Source organism: Somniosus microcephalus, chromosome 4 (genome assembly GCF_052327205.1).
Source record: "Somniosus microcephalus isolate GS21.2 chromosome 4, FLI_Smic_1.0, whole genome shotgun sequence".
Classification (NCBI taxonomy): Eukaryota; Metazoa; Chordata; class Chondrichthyes; order Squaliformes; family Somniosidae; genus Somniosus; species Somniosus microcephalus.
In genome coordinates, this window is record NC_140990.1 from 336,206,009 (window position 1) to 336,227,284 (window position 21,276).

The 21,276-nt window shown below is 49.6% G+C and overlaps 1 protein-coding gene across 15 annotated transcripts in view; it reads right to left on the reverse strand.

Moving 5' to 3' along the window:
• The window catches only part of clasp1a (cytoplasmic linker associated protein 1a), a 362,676-nt gene that overhangs the window by 49,430 nt on the left and 291,970 nt on the right, over positions 1 to 21,276 (reverse strand). For 9 of the 15 annotated variants that reach the window (XM_085986887.1, XM_085986895.1, XM_085986890.1 and 6 more), the window contains 3 exons: positions 11,300 to 11,416; positions 10,658 to 10,808; positions 8,825 to 9,071 (listed from right to left, as the gene is read on the reverse strand). In XM_085986887.1, the coding sequence (XP_085843013.1) occupies positions 8,825 to 9,071; positions 10,658 to 10,808; positions 11,300 to 11,416 (515 nt within the window). The remainder of the gene's footprint in view (positions 1 to 8,824; positions 9,072 to 10,657; positions 10,809 to 11,299; positions 11,417 to 21,276) is intronic. The other 6 variants (XM_085986897.1, XM_085986896.1, XM_085986900.1 and 3 more) reach the window with 1 other exon arrangement.

The window sequence follows — 21,276 nt, forward strand, 5'->3', positions numbered from 1 at the left end:
GTGGAAGTAGGGGTTTTTGGTGAAGAGGAGGATATGGGGGCGGAGGCTCAGCTCAGGGTCAAATAGAATGCTGAGATTGCAAACAGTCTGGTTCAGCCTCAGAGAGTGGCCAGGGGTGGGGGAATGGAATCGGTAGCTAGGGAGCGGAGTTTGTGGCGTTGTGGCTTCGGTCTTCCCGCTCACCCAATACTGGATGTCAGACAAGCAGCACGATAAATCAGATGCAGTGAGAGGTGCTGGTGAGGTAGAGTTAAGTTAGTTAACCCACAATAAAATAAATCTCTCAGCTCCAAATCCTTCTAGTATTTATTAAAAATCATAGATTTCTATTTTGGTCTTGAAAGAATTCACCAGCCAAATTTAATATAAATGATTGTTAATAATCCTAATGTTTTGCCCTACCCATGTACTGCATAAACATTTGCAAGTTTACATACGGCATACTTCTGTGCAGATCTAATCTTGACAGGGTAGATGCAGAGAGGGTGTTTCCCCTCGTGGGGGAATCTAGAACTAGGGGGCATAATTTCAGAATAAGGGGGCACCCTTTTAAATCGGCGATGAGGAGGAATTTCTTCTCTGAGGGTGGTGAATCTTTGGAATTCTCTTCCCCAGAGAGCTGTGGAGGCTGGGTCATTGAATATATTTAAGGTGGATATAGACAGAGTGTTGAAAGGTAAGGGAGTCGAGGGTTATGGGGAGCGGAGGCGAGGTCAAGATCAGATCTGCCATGATCTTATTGAATGGCAGAACAGGCTCGAGGGGTCAAATGACCTACTCCTGCTCCTACTTCTTATGTTCTCGTGTTTATTAACTATCACACATAAGCGTTATTAGAATACGGAATGCATTAAGCACCATAAGTGGCTGTTCGAGTGGAGTCGCTCACGCCATCCAAGAAGGAATTAAATAAACATTTGAAGAAAAATATTGGAGAATGGGGAAAGAATCGGGAAACTAAATTACTGTAGATAGGCCCTGCTGTGCTGAAATGTCTATATTTTTTATATAAATCTACCAGTTTCTAAAATAAGTACCAGTACTGCAATTGATCCCTAACTAAAGAATAAAGATACAAGAAAAAAGGAAAAAAAGAGTTCTTCATAATGGCTCAGAGTTTATGGAATAGGTAGCCGACTCGTACAGAACATTTTCAGTCTATGTGGAATTAGTTGAGCCGAACAAAGGCAGCAGTCAAGGCACTGCAATTGGGCTCATTGCACCTGGGATAGAGAGGTGCCAAAAAAAAAAAGCAGCCAGGGTTCCCACTCTCATTGCTATACAGTGCTCCCTCTGCTAGAAGCATGTGTGTGTAGACGTTGGTGAGGACAAGACTGGCACTGGCGTCTCTCACATTTGAATAGCTGAACTCTACGGTTAAGGCTACTTGAGCGAGGTGCCGAAATGCATCCATGGAACTGTACCTCAGCAAGAATTCAACAGTTTCAGGAGGAGAAGGAACAAATATTGACTGAGAAAAGTGGGAAGGAAAATTAACAAAAATAGAAAAAAAGTCAAGGACAAAACTAGGCTGTGACCCGTTGAAGTTCAACCCTCCAGTACCTTACAACTGAGCTCAGCATCCAACGGAATGTTTTAATGGCCCCGATGTTCAGAAAGAACGCTACCAGAGCAACAAGCGCAGGTCAGAGGCTGGGCATTCTGCAGCGAGTGTCTCACCTCCTGACTCCCCAAAGCCTTTCCACCATCTACAAGGCACAAGTCAGGAGTGTAATGGAATACTCTCCACCTGCCTGGATGAGTGCAGCTCCAACAACACAAGAAGCTCGACACCATCCAGGACAATGCAGCCCGCTTGATTGGCACCCCATCCACCACCTTAAACATTCACTCCCTCCACCACTGGCGTACCGTGGCTGCAGTTTGTACCATCTACAAGATGCACTGCAGCAACTCGTCAAGGCTTCTTCAGCAGCACCTCCCAAACCCACAACCTCTTCCACCTAGAAGGACAAGGGCAGCAGGCGCATGGGAACACCACCACCTCCAAGTTCCCCTCCAAGTCACACACCATCCTGACTTAGAAGTATATCGCCGATCCTTCATCGTCGCTGGGTCAAAGTTCTGGAAGTCCCTCCCCAACAGAACTGTGGGAGTACCTTCACCTCACGGACTGCAGCGGTTCAAGGCGGCGGCTCCTCACCATCACCTTCTCAAGGGCAGTTAGGGATGGGCAATAAACGCTGGCCTTGCCAGCGACGCCCAGATCCCATAAAAACAAATAAAAAAATTGTTTGCTGCATTTCCCTACATTACAACAGTGACTGCACTTCAAAATGTACTTCATTTTCTGTGAAGCACTTTGGGACGCCCTGAGGTTATGATCAGCAAGTTCTTTCTTTTGATTTTTTTTGGGAACAGCACCTCAGATTGCTATTGTAGGTGAGCCCTCATGTCTTTACCTGCCCAAAATCTGCATAATTTGCACTGATGTAAGAATCAAACAGAAAAACCTCGTTATTGCATTTAAGCTCGATCATGATCGAGTCTCCCGTAGAATCAATTGCCCTGATTCTGGAGTGATCCAAATTCTAAGCCATGGATATCTATTCTGGTACTCGTGTATCCAAACTAGCCGAGCTATTTTCTGAGCATGCACCTGGGTTTTAACTCCATGTTCCTCTCCTATTTTGCGAAAGATAGGTTCAACAAGTATCCAATTGACTCTTTCATGAAACAGAGCTGAATTAAACTGGATAAAATCCAAGGTGCACCTCATAGCTTCCAGTTTCTTGAAGGCCATGAGGCACCAGGTTGAAAGCAACGTTAGCGGGTTCCAAAATCTCATTCACGGCCACAGCATACACCAAGCATTCCTCGCAAGAACAAATGGAACCTTTTTTCTTATTATACTACAAGCCTTCAATGCATGTTATAAGTTATGCTACGATACAAGGAATCACCTTAAGACCTACTGATATCAGAGTGCTTTTTAGTTTTTTGTCTCCCCAGAACCCCCTTTCTCAGCTAGAAACCACAATTGTAATCAGGAACACTTAAAAGTATGTTTCAAATAAAATCCCATTCCTCAGTCTCCGAAGAGCAGCTCCAAAGCAAGTCGTCAGTCCTTAGCACTGGTCTCAATTACCACTAATGTGCTTCGCCCCACAGTTTTTGGGAATTCAATGCAAAACTGTCTATGCCCATCACTATGCATTGTGGCGAGTCCTCCCAGTGAACTGATTCATTAAACTTCTTATCTGCACACTCCATTGGTTTTCCAATCTATATTCCGATCCTTACTATAGCTTGTTGGGTCAGTTGCCAACTCGGTGTAACATTCTCTTCAGACCTTAAGTACATTTGCACATAAGAACATAAAGGAAGCATGAATCAAATCATTCAGTCCATCAAACCTATTTGTTCCACAGATCATGTACAATTTGTTCTATTGTAGACACCAGCCAATCCATTCCTTGATCAGTTGGCTTCCTAGGCATAGTCTCATGGTGTCACAGTTCAGGAACCATCATATTCCACACAACATTTAATCAACTCTAACTCTACGTAATTTCATCAATCCCATTCTGTAACTAAATGTTTTAAAGATTTGATCAACACAGCATTAACTACTTTAGCTGGGAGTCTATTTCATGTACCCACTATTCTGTGGGAAAAAATCCTGTAACCTCTAGTCTTGCTCTAGGCGTATTATTTGAAAGCTACAAAAGAAATGAAGCACTCAGAGGCTTAAGAAAGAAATTAATTGCATCATTACTTGATCTAGGAAACGTTGGGAGCAATTAGCATGCATTTATTAGCACATAGTGCACTCACTAAAAAGTCACTGTAGTAGCAAGTAACACAATAGAATTTATTCCTTTATTGAACATTACTACTATAAAACAAACCTGCCCAGAGTTCCCATCAATAGGTTGCAAACTTACTGATTGCAAACTTACTTATTAGAAAAAAGAGAGAGCTGCTCAATGTCTCACCTGGCATCTGAGCCAGACAAACTACAGGAAACGCTTTTAACCGGCACCTAAATATTCAGAAATCTCTCTTAACCGGCAAAATTCCGGAGTAGGTTCAGGTAAGTTTTACTATATATTAGTGGCCGTGTAACCGGGGTTCCTGGATCTGTGGGCGTGTAACCGGGGTTCCTGCACCTGTGGCCGTGTACGGGGCTCTCGTACCTTGGTAAGTATACCTCTCTGTAATCCGGACTTGTTGATCAACCGGCACCACGCCGGTCCCGTTGGTGCCAGATAAAAAAGAGTTTCCTGTACAAAGCACTCGGCTTGATTCCCACCTTTGCCGAGCTAACCCATCTTATCCAGAGCAGCAGTGGAGGTGCCCAAGGTTGGGGGGGGGGGGGGGGAGGAAAGGAAAAAGGAGAGAGAGAAATTTGACTAGGTTGCTGCTTCTGACCGCTATCCAGCGACCGCTGCCAGAATGGTATAGGTGGAGGTCAGCTGACGACAGGATCGGGCTCAGTTGTAATAGCCCACCATTAATTGTCTAGACTCAGGCATGGAGAATGGACACTTTGGCGAGGTACAACAGGATACCTTGCACCTGTGGAACGATGCCCCACCATGCAATCAACATTCCCAGGAGAAATGAAAGCAGGGTTAGAAAAATGGCTGAAGGAGGAATAAAAATAATTTAACCGTTGGACTGCTGGAATTTTTCATATCTAGGTCCCAGTCTACCAATATTAGAATGAAATCATAATTTTGCTTAATTGTATCCAATGTAATGAGAACTCACCACATCATATTAAAGCAAAGTTGTTGGAACAGAATGTGCTTGAATGCGCATTATTTTCAAACTGTGAATTGTACATCACAATTTTGCCATAGATTCAGTCATTATATCTTACAATTATCAAAATCAGGCAGATTAGTTTTCTGACTACATGCATCTTCTCGAGCTTATCTGAAATCCCAATTTACATACCGCTGCAAAGCACAGTTATGTTATATTTGGCCCTGGCAAGGGATTTGACTGTCAAACCAGTTTCGGTTGCTTTTACACTGCATTGCTGGCATCCTCTTGGGAGCTAAACCATTATCACAAGTATAATATAAAGTAACCATTGGCATTGGTAGCTTTGCACTTGCAAGGATGTACATTAGCTAGATCTGGAAAAGAAACCAGTGCAAATCCTTTTCAAGAAAGGCAAGTCATCAGAATCTAGCAGCAACTCCATAATTCTGCAAACCTCTTCGGTAAATTTTGGTAAATTAATACATATTGCTTCAGACTGAAAGTGTGCTGCAAAACAATGGAAGCAGAGCTCTGATTGAAAGCTGCCTCATGTTAACTCAAACAGCAGGTAAACCAGTCCCCATCCACCAGCACCCTCCTCCGCCTGGCTGAACTTGTTCTCACATTGAACAACTTCTCCTTTGATTCCACTCATTTCCTCCAAATCAAAAGGTGTCGCTATGGGTAAAGTTATTCAGAGTTATTCCACGTGGATTCCAACTGAACGTCCACCCTTCATGTTTCGGATCCACCCAGGATTACAAATATCTCCTCGATATTCATCATTCCTCGAACTACTGCTCTCGCCGCATCTTGAGATCCACACTCAACGCCATGCGGCGCCACATGAACAACCTCGACCTCTCTCTTCAGCAGCACCGACGCACTCTATCTCAAAGCTGTCCGGGTCCACAGTTCCATTTCATCCTTCGACTCATCCGACGCATCAACAAAAAACTTTTTTTCTTCCTTTCTGATGTCAAGGATCGCAAGCTTCATCAACTCGTGGACACCAACGCCCCTCCAGAACCTTCTTCCCCGTTACTTTCCTCTGATCCCATCCCTTCTTCCAGTCTCACCCCCTGCCGTGTTTTCACTATCCCCTCTGACCATCCACTCTCTGACCTCGAACGATCAGTCCTCAGCAAAGGCCTGAGCTTCATCCCTTTACGCCCCCATCTGAATGAATTTCGAGCTCGGCACGATGCCGAGCTCTTCTTCCGTCGCCTTCATCTCCATGCCCACTTCTCTGGCCAGGAGTCTTCCCCCCGCACGGCTGATCCTTTCTCCCGCTTTCTAAATTCTCGTTCTACCTGGACCCCTCCCTCTGGCCTTCTACCCTCTCTAGATCTTTTCATTGCTAACTGCCGACGTGACATCGGCCGTCTCCATTTCTCTGCTCCCCTCACTCACTCCAACCTACCTCCCTCTGAACTTGCAGCACTCCGTTCTCTCCGATCCAACCCTAACATTATTAAACCTGCTGATAAGGGTGGTGCTGTTGTTGTTTGGCGAACCGACCTCTACCGTGCGGAAGCTGAACGCCAACTCTCCAACACCTCCTCCTGGACCGTGACCCCACTAACAAACATCAAGCCATTGTTTCCAAGTGTGTCACTGACCTCATCTCCTCTGGAGATCTTTCCCCGGCGGCCACCAACCTCATAGTCCCCCAACCCCGCACAGCCCGCTTCTACCTCCTTCCCAAGATCCACAAACAGGACTACCCTGGTAAACCCATCATTTCAGCCTGTTCTTGCCCCACGGAACTTCTCTCTTCCTATCTCGACTCTTTTTTCTCCCCTTGTCCAGTCTCTTCCCAACTACATTCGCGACTCTTCCGATGCCCTCCGTCACTTTAACAGTTTCCAGTTTCCTGGCCCCAACCGTCTCCTTTTCACTATGGACGTCCAATCCCTCTACACCTCCATCCCCCACAAGGACGGCCTTCGGGCGCTCTGTTTCTTCCTTGAATAGAGGCCCAACTAGTCCCTATCCACCATCACCCTCCTCCGCCTGGCTGAACTTGTTCTCACATTGAACAACTTCTCCTTTGACTCCACTCACTTCCTCCAAATTAAAGGTGTTGCTATCGGAACCCGCATGGGCCCTAGCTATGCCTGCCTGTTCATGGGATATGTGGAACATTCTTTGTTCCAGTCCTACTCAGGTTCCCTCCCTCACTTCTTTTTCCAGTACATTGATGACTATCGGTGCCATTTCCTGCTCTCGCCCTGAACTAGACAATTTCATTCACTTTGCCTCCAATTTCCACCCTTCGCTCACCTTCATATGGTCCATCTCCGACTCTTCCCTTCCTCGACTTCTCCGTCTCCATCTCTGGGGATAGGTTATTGACCAACATTCACTACAAGCCCACTGACTCCAACAGCTACCTGGACTACACTTCCTCCCACCCCGCCTCCTGTAAGGACTCTATTCCATTCTCCCAGTTTCTCCGTCTCCACCGCATCTGCTCCGAAGATGCCACCTTCCATACCAGTGCTTCCGACATGTCTTCCTTTTTCCTCAACCGAGAATTCCCCTCTACCGTGGTTGACACGGCCCTCGACCGCGTTTGTTCTCTCTCCCGCACTTCTGGCCTCACCCCTGCCCCTCCCTCCCGGAACCACGATAGAGTTCCCCTTGTCCTCACCTTTCACTCCACCAGCCTCCACATTCAACGCATCACCCTCCGCCATTTCCAACGTGATCCCACCACCAAACGCATCTTCCCCTCACCTCCCCTTTCAGCATTCCGTAGGGACCGCTCCCTCCGAGACACCCTAGTCCACTCCTCTATCACCCCCAGCACCCCTTCCCCTGGCACCTTCCCGTGCAGGCGCAGGAAATGCAACACCTGCCCTTATACCTCCCCCCTTCCCACTGTCCAGGGCCCCAAACACCCCTTCCTGGTGAAACAGCGATTTACTTGTACTTCTTGCAACCTAGTATACTGTATTCACTGCTCACGATGCGGTCTCCTCTACATTGGGGAGACCAAACGCAGATTGGGTGACCGCTTTGCGGAACACCTCCATTCAGTCCGTAAGGGTGACCCCGAGCTTCTGGTCGCCTGTCATTTTAATTCACCGCTCCATTCCCACTCAGACCTCACCGTCCTCGGGCTCTTGCATTGTTCCACGGAAGCTCAGCGTAAGCTTGAGGAACAGCACCTCATCTTCCGTTCAGGCACTTTACAGCCTTCCGGACTCAATATCTAGTTCAACAATTTCAGATCATAACCTCGGCCCCCATCATATTTATATTTTTTTGGTTTGTGCCTTTTCCTTTTTTCTCTCTCCCGCATGGCAGCTGTCTCTCACTCTGCCAGCGTATTTCACACTTCATCTCGAGCCATCTTTTGTCTCTTTACCTGTCCTATTACCATCTCGTCTCGCCTTGTATATCTCTTAATGTCTCTCCACCTCTCCCAGACCTTCCCTTTTGTTCTTTCATCCCCTCCCCCATTTCCCAGCCCCCAACTTGTTTTTTTAAAATCTGTTTCATTTCCTGCATTTTTCTCAGTTCTGAAGAAGGGTTTCGACCTGAAACGTTAACTCTGTTTCTCTCTCCACAGCTGTTGCCTGGCCTGCTGAGTTTTTCCAGCTTTTTCCTGTTGTTATAGCAGGTAAACAACCTTGTGCTTCTGTTATTTTGGTTTTTACTATTTTGAATACTCCCAAACCAATTCTGGATCCATTTTTCTGGCTGAGGTTTAACAACATTAATTAAGAAAACAGCTTACTGTTAAAAAGCTCAACAATGTGAGCAATTTGGAAGAAATTCCAGGACTATGCTACTATTTAAGCTAAAACAAATTTTAGACCTACTGATACCAATCAGAGTGCTTTTTAGTTTTTTGTCTCCCCAGATCTCCCCTCAGCTAGAAACCAAAATTGTATTCTGGAACACTTGATTGTTATTTCAACCATTTCGGAGGAGCAGTCATATCAGATTAGGGAATTCCTTTGCACCAAGTCGCTGCTAATTAACAGTATATTTATCTGTACCATACAATTCAACAAAGTTATACTAGGTGGAGCCAAGATTAGTTAAGATACATTATACAAAAAAAGATTCTTACCATCACGGAATTGTTCCATATCATCGTCAAACATAGCTTCTTTGAGAGCTGTCTTGTCAAACATGTTGATCGTATCTGAATAATTATACGGATTGTAATCTCGAGTCCGAGGCCCAGAGAAAGAGCGTGGTGGTGGAGTGTTAAGCAAAGATGTTTTGTTGTCAAGAACGGTTCTTCCTCCTTCCATGGGTTCACCTCCTCCACGGATGTCAGAGGATGGTGATGCAATTCCTCCATCTCGCAATACCTTTAACAAAATGGTATACAAAGAGAACTTTTACAAATTCATAAGACAATTTAACATCTCATTTAAAAAAATCAGCTCTCAAAGAGCAGGATGATTACCAGATTATCCCACACTTTCTTTCCATTGTTTTATGTGGAAAGTATCCAGCTCAAGCCAACTCCTCCCAGCCTTCCAAAATTTTGCATTTTGACTTAGTTGAGTTTAATTAAAAAATCAAGAAAGCAGATGCATTAGAGAGAGAGAGTTTGGAAATAGTGCTTCAACACCTTAGACAGAAGACCTTCTAGTGCACTCAGTTTGGACCAATATCATTTAATTACTAATCTGTTGCCAGTTTGCATCTATGCTCATCTTTGGGAGATGTATAAAACGTATGCTAAATGGGCATCATAACCGTGTTGCTTAGAAGTTGGAAAATAGCACGCAACATGGAGATAGAACGGTATTTCACACAATTTCTTTCACAGTAGGTCACTGGCAGTCCACAAAAAAAGTGAAGGGCTACTGCATTACATATACACTAATGCAACAAAATACACTTTCATTGAAATTATGATTCAATATACAGATCTCTCCATAGGAGTTCTGTGCGAAAATGCACTACGTTGTGTGTTAGTAAGACATACGAACTGAAAGTCCTTGGTTTGTGCTGAGCTAGTTGATCTTAACTGGGAGTTTAACATTTGGTTTCAATGTTTGTGGGCTGATGGTGGAAATCAGCCCCAGTTGCCTCATGATCGCGGTCTCTTCACCTTTCCTGCAAAGTCCACGTGTGGGTATCAGGTGAGGACAGGATTAAGACAGCCTTTAGCCCCAATCTCTTTTCTGGCTCATCCCTATGAAGTTCGGTTCAAACTACCGAGTTAGTCAATATAGCCAATGACCTCACTTTTCAACCATTAAACTGCAAGAGTTTCAGAGGTTTTGATGCTCAAAACAGAGGAAATTCTTAGTAGCAAACAAAAGAAACGGCACTTGAGGCAAGAGAAACAGAAACACTGGTAAAAACAATCCCCTATAATGAACAAAAGCCCATCTATTTATCCTAATCTACACGGAACTGTTTTTGTCTACCTTGCACATTCTTCAAAATCTGACATAAATAACAGTATTCTACCACCATTTAATGAAGTTCATTGTATACTATTCTGTCCTGTGCGAATCAGAGTGGCATTCTTCATTTAAGATGGAATCAATGACCCCAAAAGCTTGCACCTCCTGGCTAAAGCAAACTTCATAAACTTTCATACATTAATGTCACATATAATAGAAAAATATGCCCTGCTGGCAGGGTAAGGTCAGCAAAGCGGAAAAGATAAAATAAAGAACATAAAAGGGATCATCATCCTTTCTTCCCCCAAGAAAAAAAAAACCTTCACAGCAGGCCGAGGGCAGAGTGCTGGTATGGATACTGGAATTCTTGACTTCCCCAGGTTATAGGGCACTGAGTGGAGGCATTCCAATATTCCTGTGCTGTGGCAAAAATAGATGGATACTGTCATTATACGGTCCCCAGTCCCCCTCGCAAGGCAACTGCATGGATAATCAAAGAATAGCCCATGCCGAATTAGTACGAGAATACCTACACCATCACAGTCCTTCTTCCCGTCTCGCTTAATCGGTTCATTCAAATCCTCTTGACTGCGGAAACTGAAGTTCTGGATGGCTTGTGTGACCCCACGAAGAGAGCTATAAATTTCATCGGAGTTAAGGTTTTCTGTGTCATAGTCCAACATGCTATAGATAAAACAGCCAGTGAGTAATCAGTTTATAATCCCTGCTAAATCTAAAGTAGATAATACATCTAGAGTACTGTATATGACTGAAATACTTCAAACATGGCAACATAGAATCATAGAATGATACAGCACAGGAGGCCATTCGGCCCATCGTGCTTGTGCCAGCATATTGCATTGCATTCAGAATAGACAAGAGCAATTATTCAATTACACTTAATTTATGGTCCGCTGCTGATCGGTTACCCCACCGCTAATAAAATGTTCAGCTGTGATGACGCATTCAAAATTGTGATGGCTCACATTCATGAACTAGTACAAAGCTGTCATTATTTGAAAGAAAGATGCAGATTAATAAAAACATGGCAATGAATTACAGCAAACAAAAGTTGTAGCCACTCAAAACATACAACAAACCATGCTAAAGCCCAAAACAAGAGTCGCCTGATGAGACAAGGCATTCTGAAAAGACGTGGATAGGGGGTTAGTTACCTGGGCGAGTAAGAACGCCTGAAGGTCTTGTGGGTAGGAACTGTGGGGATGGAGTGAGGTTGAGAAGGGGTGGGGGGATGCTTTGACAGCCCATCTGCACTCCAACCCCAGAATCGACTGCAGTCACAGTGTGGTCAGAGAAAGAGAAAGAACGAGAAAGGCAAAAAAGAGAAAGAAAACCATATTCCGAGTGGCTTTTGGTCATGCTTTACTGAAGAAAAATTTCAGAACATTAATAGAAGCAGAATAGCAAAGAGAGAACACCTCATCCAAGCAAGCAGCAGCAGTGTTCATCCACTCTAGCCAATACCATATGAACACACAAGGGCAACAGTGACTGCACAACACAAACAACTAATTATTTCAGACTTGCAATAATAAGTGCAAGTGAGGTTAGCTTTGCTGCAGCGGTGCAAACTAGTACTGCAGCACATTATAGGAGTAAGTCAGCACATGTTCCTAACTAGATTAGAAATCTTGTGCCTATGCGAATGCAGTGTTGTGTGCCAGAATATTCATTCAGTCACTCAGGTTACAAAACCAGATAAGTCCTTCAAGTAATCACATGCTGAACTTCAATCAAATTCCAGACAAATTATAGAATCATAGAATAGCACAGCACAGGAGGCGGCCATTCGGCCCATCTCATCTGTACATCAATCAGATCACAACTTAGGTTTGGATGAAGAAGGCCCTTTGGTACACTGGATCTCATTCTTCCACAATACCAAACAGTCTTCCTATGGCCACATCCAACTGTTTCTCAAATTGGTCCAGTGTCCTGTCCATAACCACCTATCATAGCAATTGATTGAAAACAATAATCACCCTCTGAGTAAACAAATAATTCCCAATATTGCTCCTAAACTTATCGGTCAAAACTCTAAAAATGAGCCCTCTTGCCCTTCTGTTTTGGCTATTTTTCCAGGTTTACTTTCATTACCTTCCTATGAAGCCCCTCTTTTTGTTTAAGATCTTAACTGCCTCATCCAAGACCTGGGGTACCCCACTCAATATTTCCCCTACTCTGACCTAGCATCCCTGACAATTTCTGATTGCTTCAGCCACACAACCCATAAACTTCCTCATCCGAGTCATTTTTCTATTTCCAACCACCCCCGGCCCCCTTCCCCACCCCCTGCCAATCTTCCCTCAATGCAAAATACATCCTTGAAACAGCACATTTGTATACTCCAGGATCTTGTATAACTCAGACCCAACAGATTGGTCGCACGCACAATAGATCAAAAGCACATACATGCCTCCAGCCACTCCATGCTCTCGCACTCTCTGCCTCTCTCAGCTTGTCACTTGATGCCTTGTCCCGATCACAGTGACTCTCAGAAGAGTAACATTAAATCTGAGCCAATTTTCATCAAATATTAAATGTACCACTGAATTAAATGCCATCAAGGCTGTATGATTAGAGTAACATAATTGCAAAGACTGAAGTGGCAACACGGTACTTTAAGCATTCATAACCTTCATAATTGACCAATGGTCTGCAAAAAGACAAAAATAACCTTAATGCATCATATTTATAACAAAATGAAAAATAAAAATTAGTAAATTTTAAACCACATTAACCACAAAAAACCAGCAAAATGACAGTGAAATCCTAAAAATGTTGAAAGCAAACCTCTGCAAATGTGACTGCCAAAGGGCCAGGTGATTCGGGGTATTAGTAGGCAACAATGACAGCAGACAATCTTGTATTTATAGGGTGCCTTTAATGCAGAAGTCCCAAGGTGCTTCACAGAGGTTAATTCAGACAAAATGGGTGAAAGCAGAGTTACCAATGGTGGGGCGAAGAGTGCAAGGGATGGACAAGTGGCCAGAGTCAGAGGAACAGAGATTTCTAGAGGGGTCGTAGGGCTGGCGAAGGCTACAGAGATTAGGGGAGGGGTGGTGAAGCCATGAAGGATTTAAACAGGAGGATGAGAATTTTAAATTGACGGTACTGGAGGACCAGGAGGCAAGTGGTTCAGTATGGACAGGAGTGATGGATGAGCAGGACTTGGTGCAGGATAGGATTCAGACAGCAGAGCTTTAGATAAGCTGAAGTTTACAGAGAGCGGGGAAAAACAGAAACAGGAAGAGTTGAAGAATTAGAAAGTGGAAAACAGGGATATAGTTACAGGAAGAGGTACTTTTTTATTTTTGTCTATGAGCAATGCCACAAATGATTTCTGATTTTTAAAGTCATAATAAAAACGACACAGTTTTAAATAGGTCAGTTAAACAAGGGTGCTGACCCGACACTGCTAAAGAACCGTTCTTGTAAATGAACAAGAAAAAAATTAAAATGTAAGCTCCCAACCCCAAGCAATAACAAAACTCAGAAAATGTAACTTAAAAAAAATCAACAAAGTTTTAAGATACCATGCAGAATGACAATCTAACCTTACATGTCACTTTTCTTGGTGCATATGACCTCATCACCTCATGAATGGAAAAAATTGTAGTGTTCCAATTCTACGACAAACATCTACCTAAAATAAATTTACGCTGCAGCACAAAGATGTCTGACACAAATGGCAAGGTGCTGTTTTGCGATTGTGAAAAAATATTTGTTGCATAGAACAGTAGACTACTTAAAAAAAAAAAAAACTTGCAACCGTCAAGAACATAACAAATGTTTCTGGCAGAAAGCTGCTGTATCTCTTCCTCTAAATATAACTTCCTCTAAGGGACCCCCCGCCCTAGCCCTGAACTCACATCTTTCTCCAGTCTCTCTCCAATCTCCCCTCATGACCTCTCCGCGCTCATCTTGTCTATGAGACCCACTTCCTGTTCCCTCGACCCTATTCCCACCAAACTGCTGACCACCCAACTTCCTTTTCTGGCTCCCATGTTAGCCGACATTGTTAATGGTTCTCTCTCCTCAGTTACTGTCCCCCTCTCCCTCAAATCTGCCATCATCACCCCTCTCCTCAAAAAACCAACCCTTGACCCCTACGTCCTTGCAAACTACAGCCCCATCTCCAACCTCCCTTTCCTCTTCAAAGTCCTTGAACGTGTTGTCGCCTTCCAAATCCTTGCCCTTCTTTCCCGCAACTCTATGTTTGAATCCCTCTAATCAGGTTTCCACCCTTGCCACAGTACCGAAACGGTTCTCAAAGTCACAAATGACATCCTTTGTGACTGTGACAAAGGTAAACTATCCCTCCTCGTCCTTCTTGACTTGTCTGTAGCCTTTGACACGGTTGACCACTCCATCCTCCTCCAACGCCTCTCCACCACTGTTCAGCTGGGTGGGACTGCACTCGCCTGGTTCCATTCTTATCTATCTAATCGTAGCCAGAGAATCACCTGCAATGGCTTCTCTTCCCGCTTCTACATCGTTACCTCTGGTGTCCCCCAAGGATCTATCCTTGGTCCCCTCCTATTGCTTATCTACATGCTGCCCCTTGACGACGTCATCCGAAAACATAGCATCAGTTTCCACATGTACGCTGATGACACAAAGCTCTACCTCACCACCACTTCTCACGACCCCTCCACGGTCTCTAAATCGTCAGACATCCAGTTCTGGATGAGCAGAAATTTGAGCCAATTGGAAAGTCCGAATCCATTGTTTTCGGTCGCTGCCACAAACTCCATTCCCTAGCCATTGACTCCATCCCTCTCCCTAACATCTGTCCGAGGATGAACCATACTGTTTGCAACCTTGGTGTCATATTTGATCCTGGCATAACTAAGACCACCGATTTCCACCTCCATAACATTGCCCGTCTCTGCCCTTGCCTCAGCTCATCCGCTGCTGAAACCCTCACCCATGCCTTTGTTAACTCAAACGCACTCCTGGCTGACCTCCCACATTCCACCCTACGTAAACTTGGTCATCCAAAACTCGGCTGCCAGTGTCCTAACTTGCACCAAGTCCCGTTCGCCCATCACCCCTGTGCTTGCTGCTACATTGGCTCCCGGTTAAGCAACGCCTCGATTTCAAAATGCTCATCCTCATTTTCAAATCCCTCCATGGCCTCGCCCCTCCCTATCTGCACGCCTCTAATTCTGCCCTCGAGCATCCCTGATTATAAATCGCTCAACCATTGGTAGCCGTGCCTTCTGTTGCCTAGGGCCCTAAGCTCTGGAATTCCCTGCCTAAACCTCTCAGCCTCTCTTTCCTCCTTTAAGACGTTCCTTAAAACCTACCTCTTTGACCAAGCTTTTGGTCAGCTGTCCCAATTTCTCCTTATGGGCTCGGTGTCAAAACTTTATGTCTTGTAATAATCTTGTGAAGCGCCTTGGGATGTTTTACTACGTTAAAGGTGCTATACAAGTACACGTTGTTGTTGCATAGCAGAACCATAGCAGTTTACAGCACAGAGGGAGGCTGTTCGGCTCACCAGCCCATCGTGTCTGTGCCAGTTCTTTGCTCCGGGAATCCAAACCTAATCCCACTGCCCTGCTCTCTCCGGATAGTCTTTTGTCTTTCTGCTTAAATTTCCCTCAAAAGATAGAGTGGTCCCTGCCTCAACCACACCCTGCTGCAAAGCATGGAATACTCCAACAACCCTTTGTATGAAGGAATTTCTCCTAACCTCACTCTCTTAGCAATAATGCCAAATTGATGACCTCTCATCAGTGACTCCCATGCCCAAGGAAATGGTCTTTCCCTATCCGTCATCAAAACTCTTAATTTTAAAAACCTTTTGCATCTCCTTGTAGCCTTCTCTGATCCTGTGGAAATAGTCCCAGTATCCTGAGTCGCTCATAACTATAGTTTCCCATCCCTGGCATCATCCTGGTGCCTGTATGCTCCCCATGGTTTTAATATCCTCTCCAGGATGGGGAGCACAAAACTGCCTGCAGTTAAATCTAACTGCGCCCTAACCAATGGTTTGTACAAATTTATTACTTCTTCACTTTTGAACTCTATGCCCCATTTATAACATTCAAAGTTCTTATGGCCTTCGCTTACATTTTTAGGGAATTGTGTACTTCAACCCGTAAGACTCTCTGTTCATTCACAACTTTCACTGTTTTTCCATTACGAGCATCATCTCATTACTCATATTCTTCCCAAAATATATCAACAGTTACCCACATTAAATTACATCTGCTACCTGTCCTGCCTATTCTGCTAACCTATGTCTTCCTGAAGCCTTTCACAGATCTCCTTGCTGTTTTCCCAACTCCTACTTTTTTGTAGTCACCAAATTTTTAGATCATGTTCCCTATACCAAAGTCTAAATTATTTATGCATACGCCAAGAGCAAATGTGGCCCCATTACTGACCCCTGGAGTACACCACTTCCATCTCCTCCAGTTTGAGCGACACCCATTTACCATAACTCAGTTTACTGTCCATCAACCAACTTTCTATACATACTGCTACATGTCCTTTTATATCAAACGCTCAAAGTTTACTAACAAGCCTCTTGAAAATATCTAATTGAAAACCTTCTGAAAAATACAATTACAGTACATCTACTGCAGTCCCTTCACTTCTTCAAAACTTTTACGTGTCAAACATGACTTATCTATCTATACATATAAAAGAGTTTGTCTGTCTGGCTATACAATCAAAAGTTATAGAGCGTACCTACACATATGTTATATCAACAGAAAGCTTATCATTAGGGGAGTCTAATAGGCGTATTTACTTTTTGGTCAGACAAAAATTGTTCAGACAGTATACAAAAAAGGTTTAAAAAACGGCAACATTCCGCTCATTAGCGTTGAGTGACGTGATGGTTGACCAATCGTACAGGGGATTAACCTGATGGTTGACCAATCGGTGCGTCACAGGGGGCGTTTCATTGCGTGTGTGGGCGGGCCTAATCCTTCTGAGCTGAGGGGAGTGGCCGCCATCTTGATTCCTAACTATTGATTTATTTTTCCCACTTTCTGTGTTTATTTTGAAATATAGATTTCCAACAAAAAAAAAGTGGCTTTTAAAAGAAAAAAAAAATCCTTTTACAAAGGGGACTCGGGCTTTCCCCCCCCTCGGCGGTGGATAAGCTGCCTGCAGGCCTCAGCCTCTCCAGCCACGCCAGAGCTTGGCACCACCCGTCCCGCTGGGCCCAATTCCAAACCAGCGGCCCGCGGTCGCCGCCATCTTGGTAAAGGCTGGCGCAGCGGGACTGAGCCGAGCGTTGCCACCGCCGCCATCTTGACACCTGGCGGGGCGGGAGACAGCGAGCGCGTGAACGTCGGCGGCGGCCCGGAGCGGGACCAGAGTCTCGGGCTGGGCCTCACGCGCTAGGCCGCGCACCGGCCGGCCCCGACGCGCTGATCCGCACACGGGGGCTTCGGCTCACCACATCCGGGCTCAGAGGAAAGTGAGAGAGAGAGGGGGAGGGAGAGGAGAGGAGGAGAAGGGGGAGGGAGAGAAGAGGAGAGGGGGGAGGGAGGGGAGAGGAGAGGGGGGAGGGAGGGGAGAGGAGAGGGGGAGGGAGGGGAGAGGAGAGGGGGAGGGAGGGGAGAGGAGAGGGGGAGGGAGGGGAGAGGAGAGGGGGAGGGAGGGGAGAGGAGAGGGGGGAGGGAGAGGGGGGAGGGAGGGAGGGAGAGGAGAGGGGGGAGGGAGGGAGGGAGGGAGGGAGAGGAGAGGGGGGAGGGAGGGAGGGAGGGAGAGGAGAGGGAGGGAGGGAGAGGAGAGGGGGGAGGGAGGGAGAGGAGAGGGGGGAGGGAGGGAGGGAGGGAGGGAGAGGAGAGGGGGGAGGGAGGGAGGGAGGGAGAGGAGAGGGAGGGAGGGAGAGGAGAGGGGGGAGGGAGGGGAGAGGAGAGGGGGGAGGGAGGGACAGGAGAGGGGGGAGGGAGGGAGAGGAGAGGGGGGAGGGAGGGAGAGGAGAGGGGGGAGGGAGGGAGAGGAGAGGGGGGAGGGAGGGAGAGGAGAGGGGGGAGGGAGGGAGAGGAGAGGGGGGAGGGAGGGAGAGGAGAGGGGGGAGGGAGGGAGAGGAGAGGGGGGAGGGAGGGAGAGGAGAGGGGGGAGGGAGGGAGAGGAGAGGGGGGAGGGAGGGAGAGGAGAGGGGGGAGGGAGGGAGAGGAGAGGGGGGAGGGAGGGAGAGGAGAGGGGGGAGGAGGGAGAGGAGAGGGGGGAGGGAGGGAGAGGGGGAGGGAGGGAGAGGAGAGGGGGGAGGGAGGGAGAGGAGAGGGGGGAGGGAGGGAGAGAGAGGGGGAGGGAGGGAGAGGAGAGGGGGAGGGAGGGAGAGGAGAGGGGGAGGGAGGGAGAGGAGAGGGGGGAGGGAGGGAGGGAGAGGAGAGGGGGGAGGGAGGGAGGGAGAGGAGAGGGGGGAGGGAGGGAGAGGAGAGGGGGGAGGGAGGGAGAGGAGAGGGGGGAGGGAGGGAGAGGAGAGGGGGGAGGGAAGGAGAGGAGAGGGGGGAGGGAGAGGAGAGGGGGGAGGGAGGGAGAGGAGAGGGGGGAGGGAGGGAGAGGAGAGGGGGGAGGGAGGGAGAGGAGAGGGGGGAGGGAGGGAGAGGAGAGGGGGGAGGGAGGGAGAGGAGAGGGGGAGGGAGGGAGAGGAGAGGGGGGAGGGAGGGAGAGGAGAGGGGGGAGGGAGGGAGAGGAGAGGGAGGGAGGGAGAGGAGAGGGGGGAGGGAGGGAGGGAGAGAGAGGGGGAGGGAGGGAGAGGAGAGGGGGGAGGGAGGGAGAGGAGAGGGGGGAGGGAGGGAGAGGAGAGGGGGGAGGGAGGGAGGGAGGGAGAGGAGAGGGGGAGGGAGGGAGAGGAGAGGGGGGAGGGAGGGAGGGAGAGGAGAGGGGGGAGGGAGGGAGAGGAGAGGGGGGAGGGAGGGAGAGGAGAGGGGGGAGGGAGGGAGAGGAGAGGGGGGAGGGAGGGAGAGGAGAGGGGGGAGGGAGAGGAGAGAGGGAGGGAGAGGAGGGGGGGAGGGAGGGAGAGGAGAGGGGGGAGGGAGGGAGAGGAGAGGGGGGAGGGAGGGAGAGGAGAGGGGGGAGGGAGGGAGAGGTGAGGGGGGGGAGGGAGGGAGGGAGGGAGAGGGAGGGAGGGAGAGGAGAGGGGGAGGAGAGGAGAGGGGAGGGGGGAGGGTGGGGAGAGGAGAGGGGGGAGGGAGGGAGGGAGAGGAGAGGGGGAGGGAGGGTGAGGAGAGGGAGGGTGAGGTGAGGGGGGAGGAGGGAGGGAGGGGGGAGGGAGGGAGAGGAGAGGGGGGTGGAGGGAGAGGAGGGGGGAGGGAGGGAGAGGTGAGGGGGGAGGAGGGAGAGGAGAGGGGGGGGAGGGAGAGGAGTGGGGGGAGGGTGGGAGAGGAGTGGGGGGTGGGAGGGAGAGGTGAGGGGGGAGGGTGGGAGTGGAGTGGGGGGGAGGGTGGGAGAGGAGTGGGGGGTGGGAGGGGTGAGGAGTGGGGGGAGGGAGGGTGAGTGAGGGGGGAGGGAGGGAGTGGTGTGGGGGGTGGGTGGGTGTGGTGAGGTGGGGGGAGGGTGGGTGTGGTGAGGGAGGGGGGGTGGGTGGGTGGGTGGGGTGAGGTGTGGGGGGAGGGTGGGAGGGTGGGGTGGTGGGTGGGAGGGAGGGAGGGGGTGGGAGGGTGGGGTGGTGGGGGGGAGGGTGGGGGGTGGGTGGGTGGGTGGGGTGGGTGGTGTGGTGTGGGGGGAGGGTGGGTGGTGGGGGTGGGTGGGTGGTGGGGGGTGGGAGGGGGTGGTGAGGGGGGTGGGTGGGAGGGTGGGAGTGGTGGGGTGGGTGGGTGGGTGTGGGGGTGGGTGGAGGGTGTGGAGTGGGGGGTGGGTGGGGGGTGGTGGGGTGAGGGTGGGGGTGGAGGGTGTGGTGGGGGGTGGGTGGGTGTGGTGGGGGTGGGTGGGTGTGGTGTGGGGGGTGGGTGGGTGTGGTGTGGGGGGTGGGTGGGTGTGGTGTGGGGGTGGGTGGGGTGGGTGTGGGGGGGGTGGGTGGGTGTGGGGTGGGGGGTGGGTGGTGTGGTTGTGTGGGGGGTGGGTGGGTGGGGTGTGGGTGTGGGGGTGGGTGGTGTGTGGGGGGTGGGTGGGTGTGGTGTGGGGGGTGGTGGGTGTGGTGTGGGGGGTGGGTGGGTGTGGGTGGGGGTGGGGTGGGTGTGGGGGGTGGGTGGGTGTGGTGTGGGGGTGGGTGGGTGTGGTGGGGGGTGGGTGGGGTGGTGGGGGTGGTGGGGTGGGTGTGGGGGTGGGTGGGTGTGGTGTGGGGGGTGGGTGGGTGTGGTGGGGGGTGGGTGGGTGTGGGGGGGTGGGTGTGGTGTGGGGGGGTGGGTGGGTGGGGTGGTGGGTGGTGTGTGGGGGTGGGTGGGTGTGGTGTGGGGGGTGGGTGTGGTGTGGGGGTGGGTGGTGTGGTGTGGGGGGGTGGGTGTGGTGTGGGGGGTGGGTGGGGGGTGGGGGGTGGGTGGGTGGGGGGTGGTGGGGTGGGGGGTGGGTGTGGGGGGGTGGGGGGGGGTGGGTGGGGGGGTGGGTGGGGTGTGGGGGGTGGGTGGGGTGTGGGGGGTGGTGGGGTGGTGGGGTGGGTGGGGTGGGTGGGGGGGGGTGGGGTGTGGGGGTGGGGTGGGTGGGTGTGGGGGGTGGGTGGGGGGGTGTGGGGGGTGGGAGGGGTGGTGTGGGGGTGGGTGGGTGGGGTGGGGGGTGGGGGTGTGGGTGGGGGGGTGGGTGTGGTGTGGGGGTGGGAGGGAGTGGTGGGGGGGGTGGGTTGGTGTGGGGGGTGGGTGGGTGTGGTGTGGGGGTGGGAGGGTGTGGTGTGGGGGGTGGGTGTGTGGGGAGGGGGGAGGGAGAGGAGAGGGGGTGGGAGGGTGTGGAGAGGGGGGTGGGTGGGGAGTGGAGAGGGGGGTGGGTGAGGAGAGGAGAGGGGGGAGGGAGGGAGAGGAGAGGGGGGGAGGGAGGGAGAGGGAAGGAGAGGAGGGGGGAGGGAGGGAGAGGAGAGGGGGGAGGGAGGGAGAGTAAAGCAGGGAGAGACAGGGGCAGGGAGAGAGAGAGCGCGTGAGGGAGGTAAAGAGTGAGGGGGTGGGACAGGGAGGGAGAGCTCGCCTTCTTCCTTCCTTCGCAGGGGTCGATCGGGCCAGGCCTGAGGCGCTCC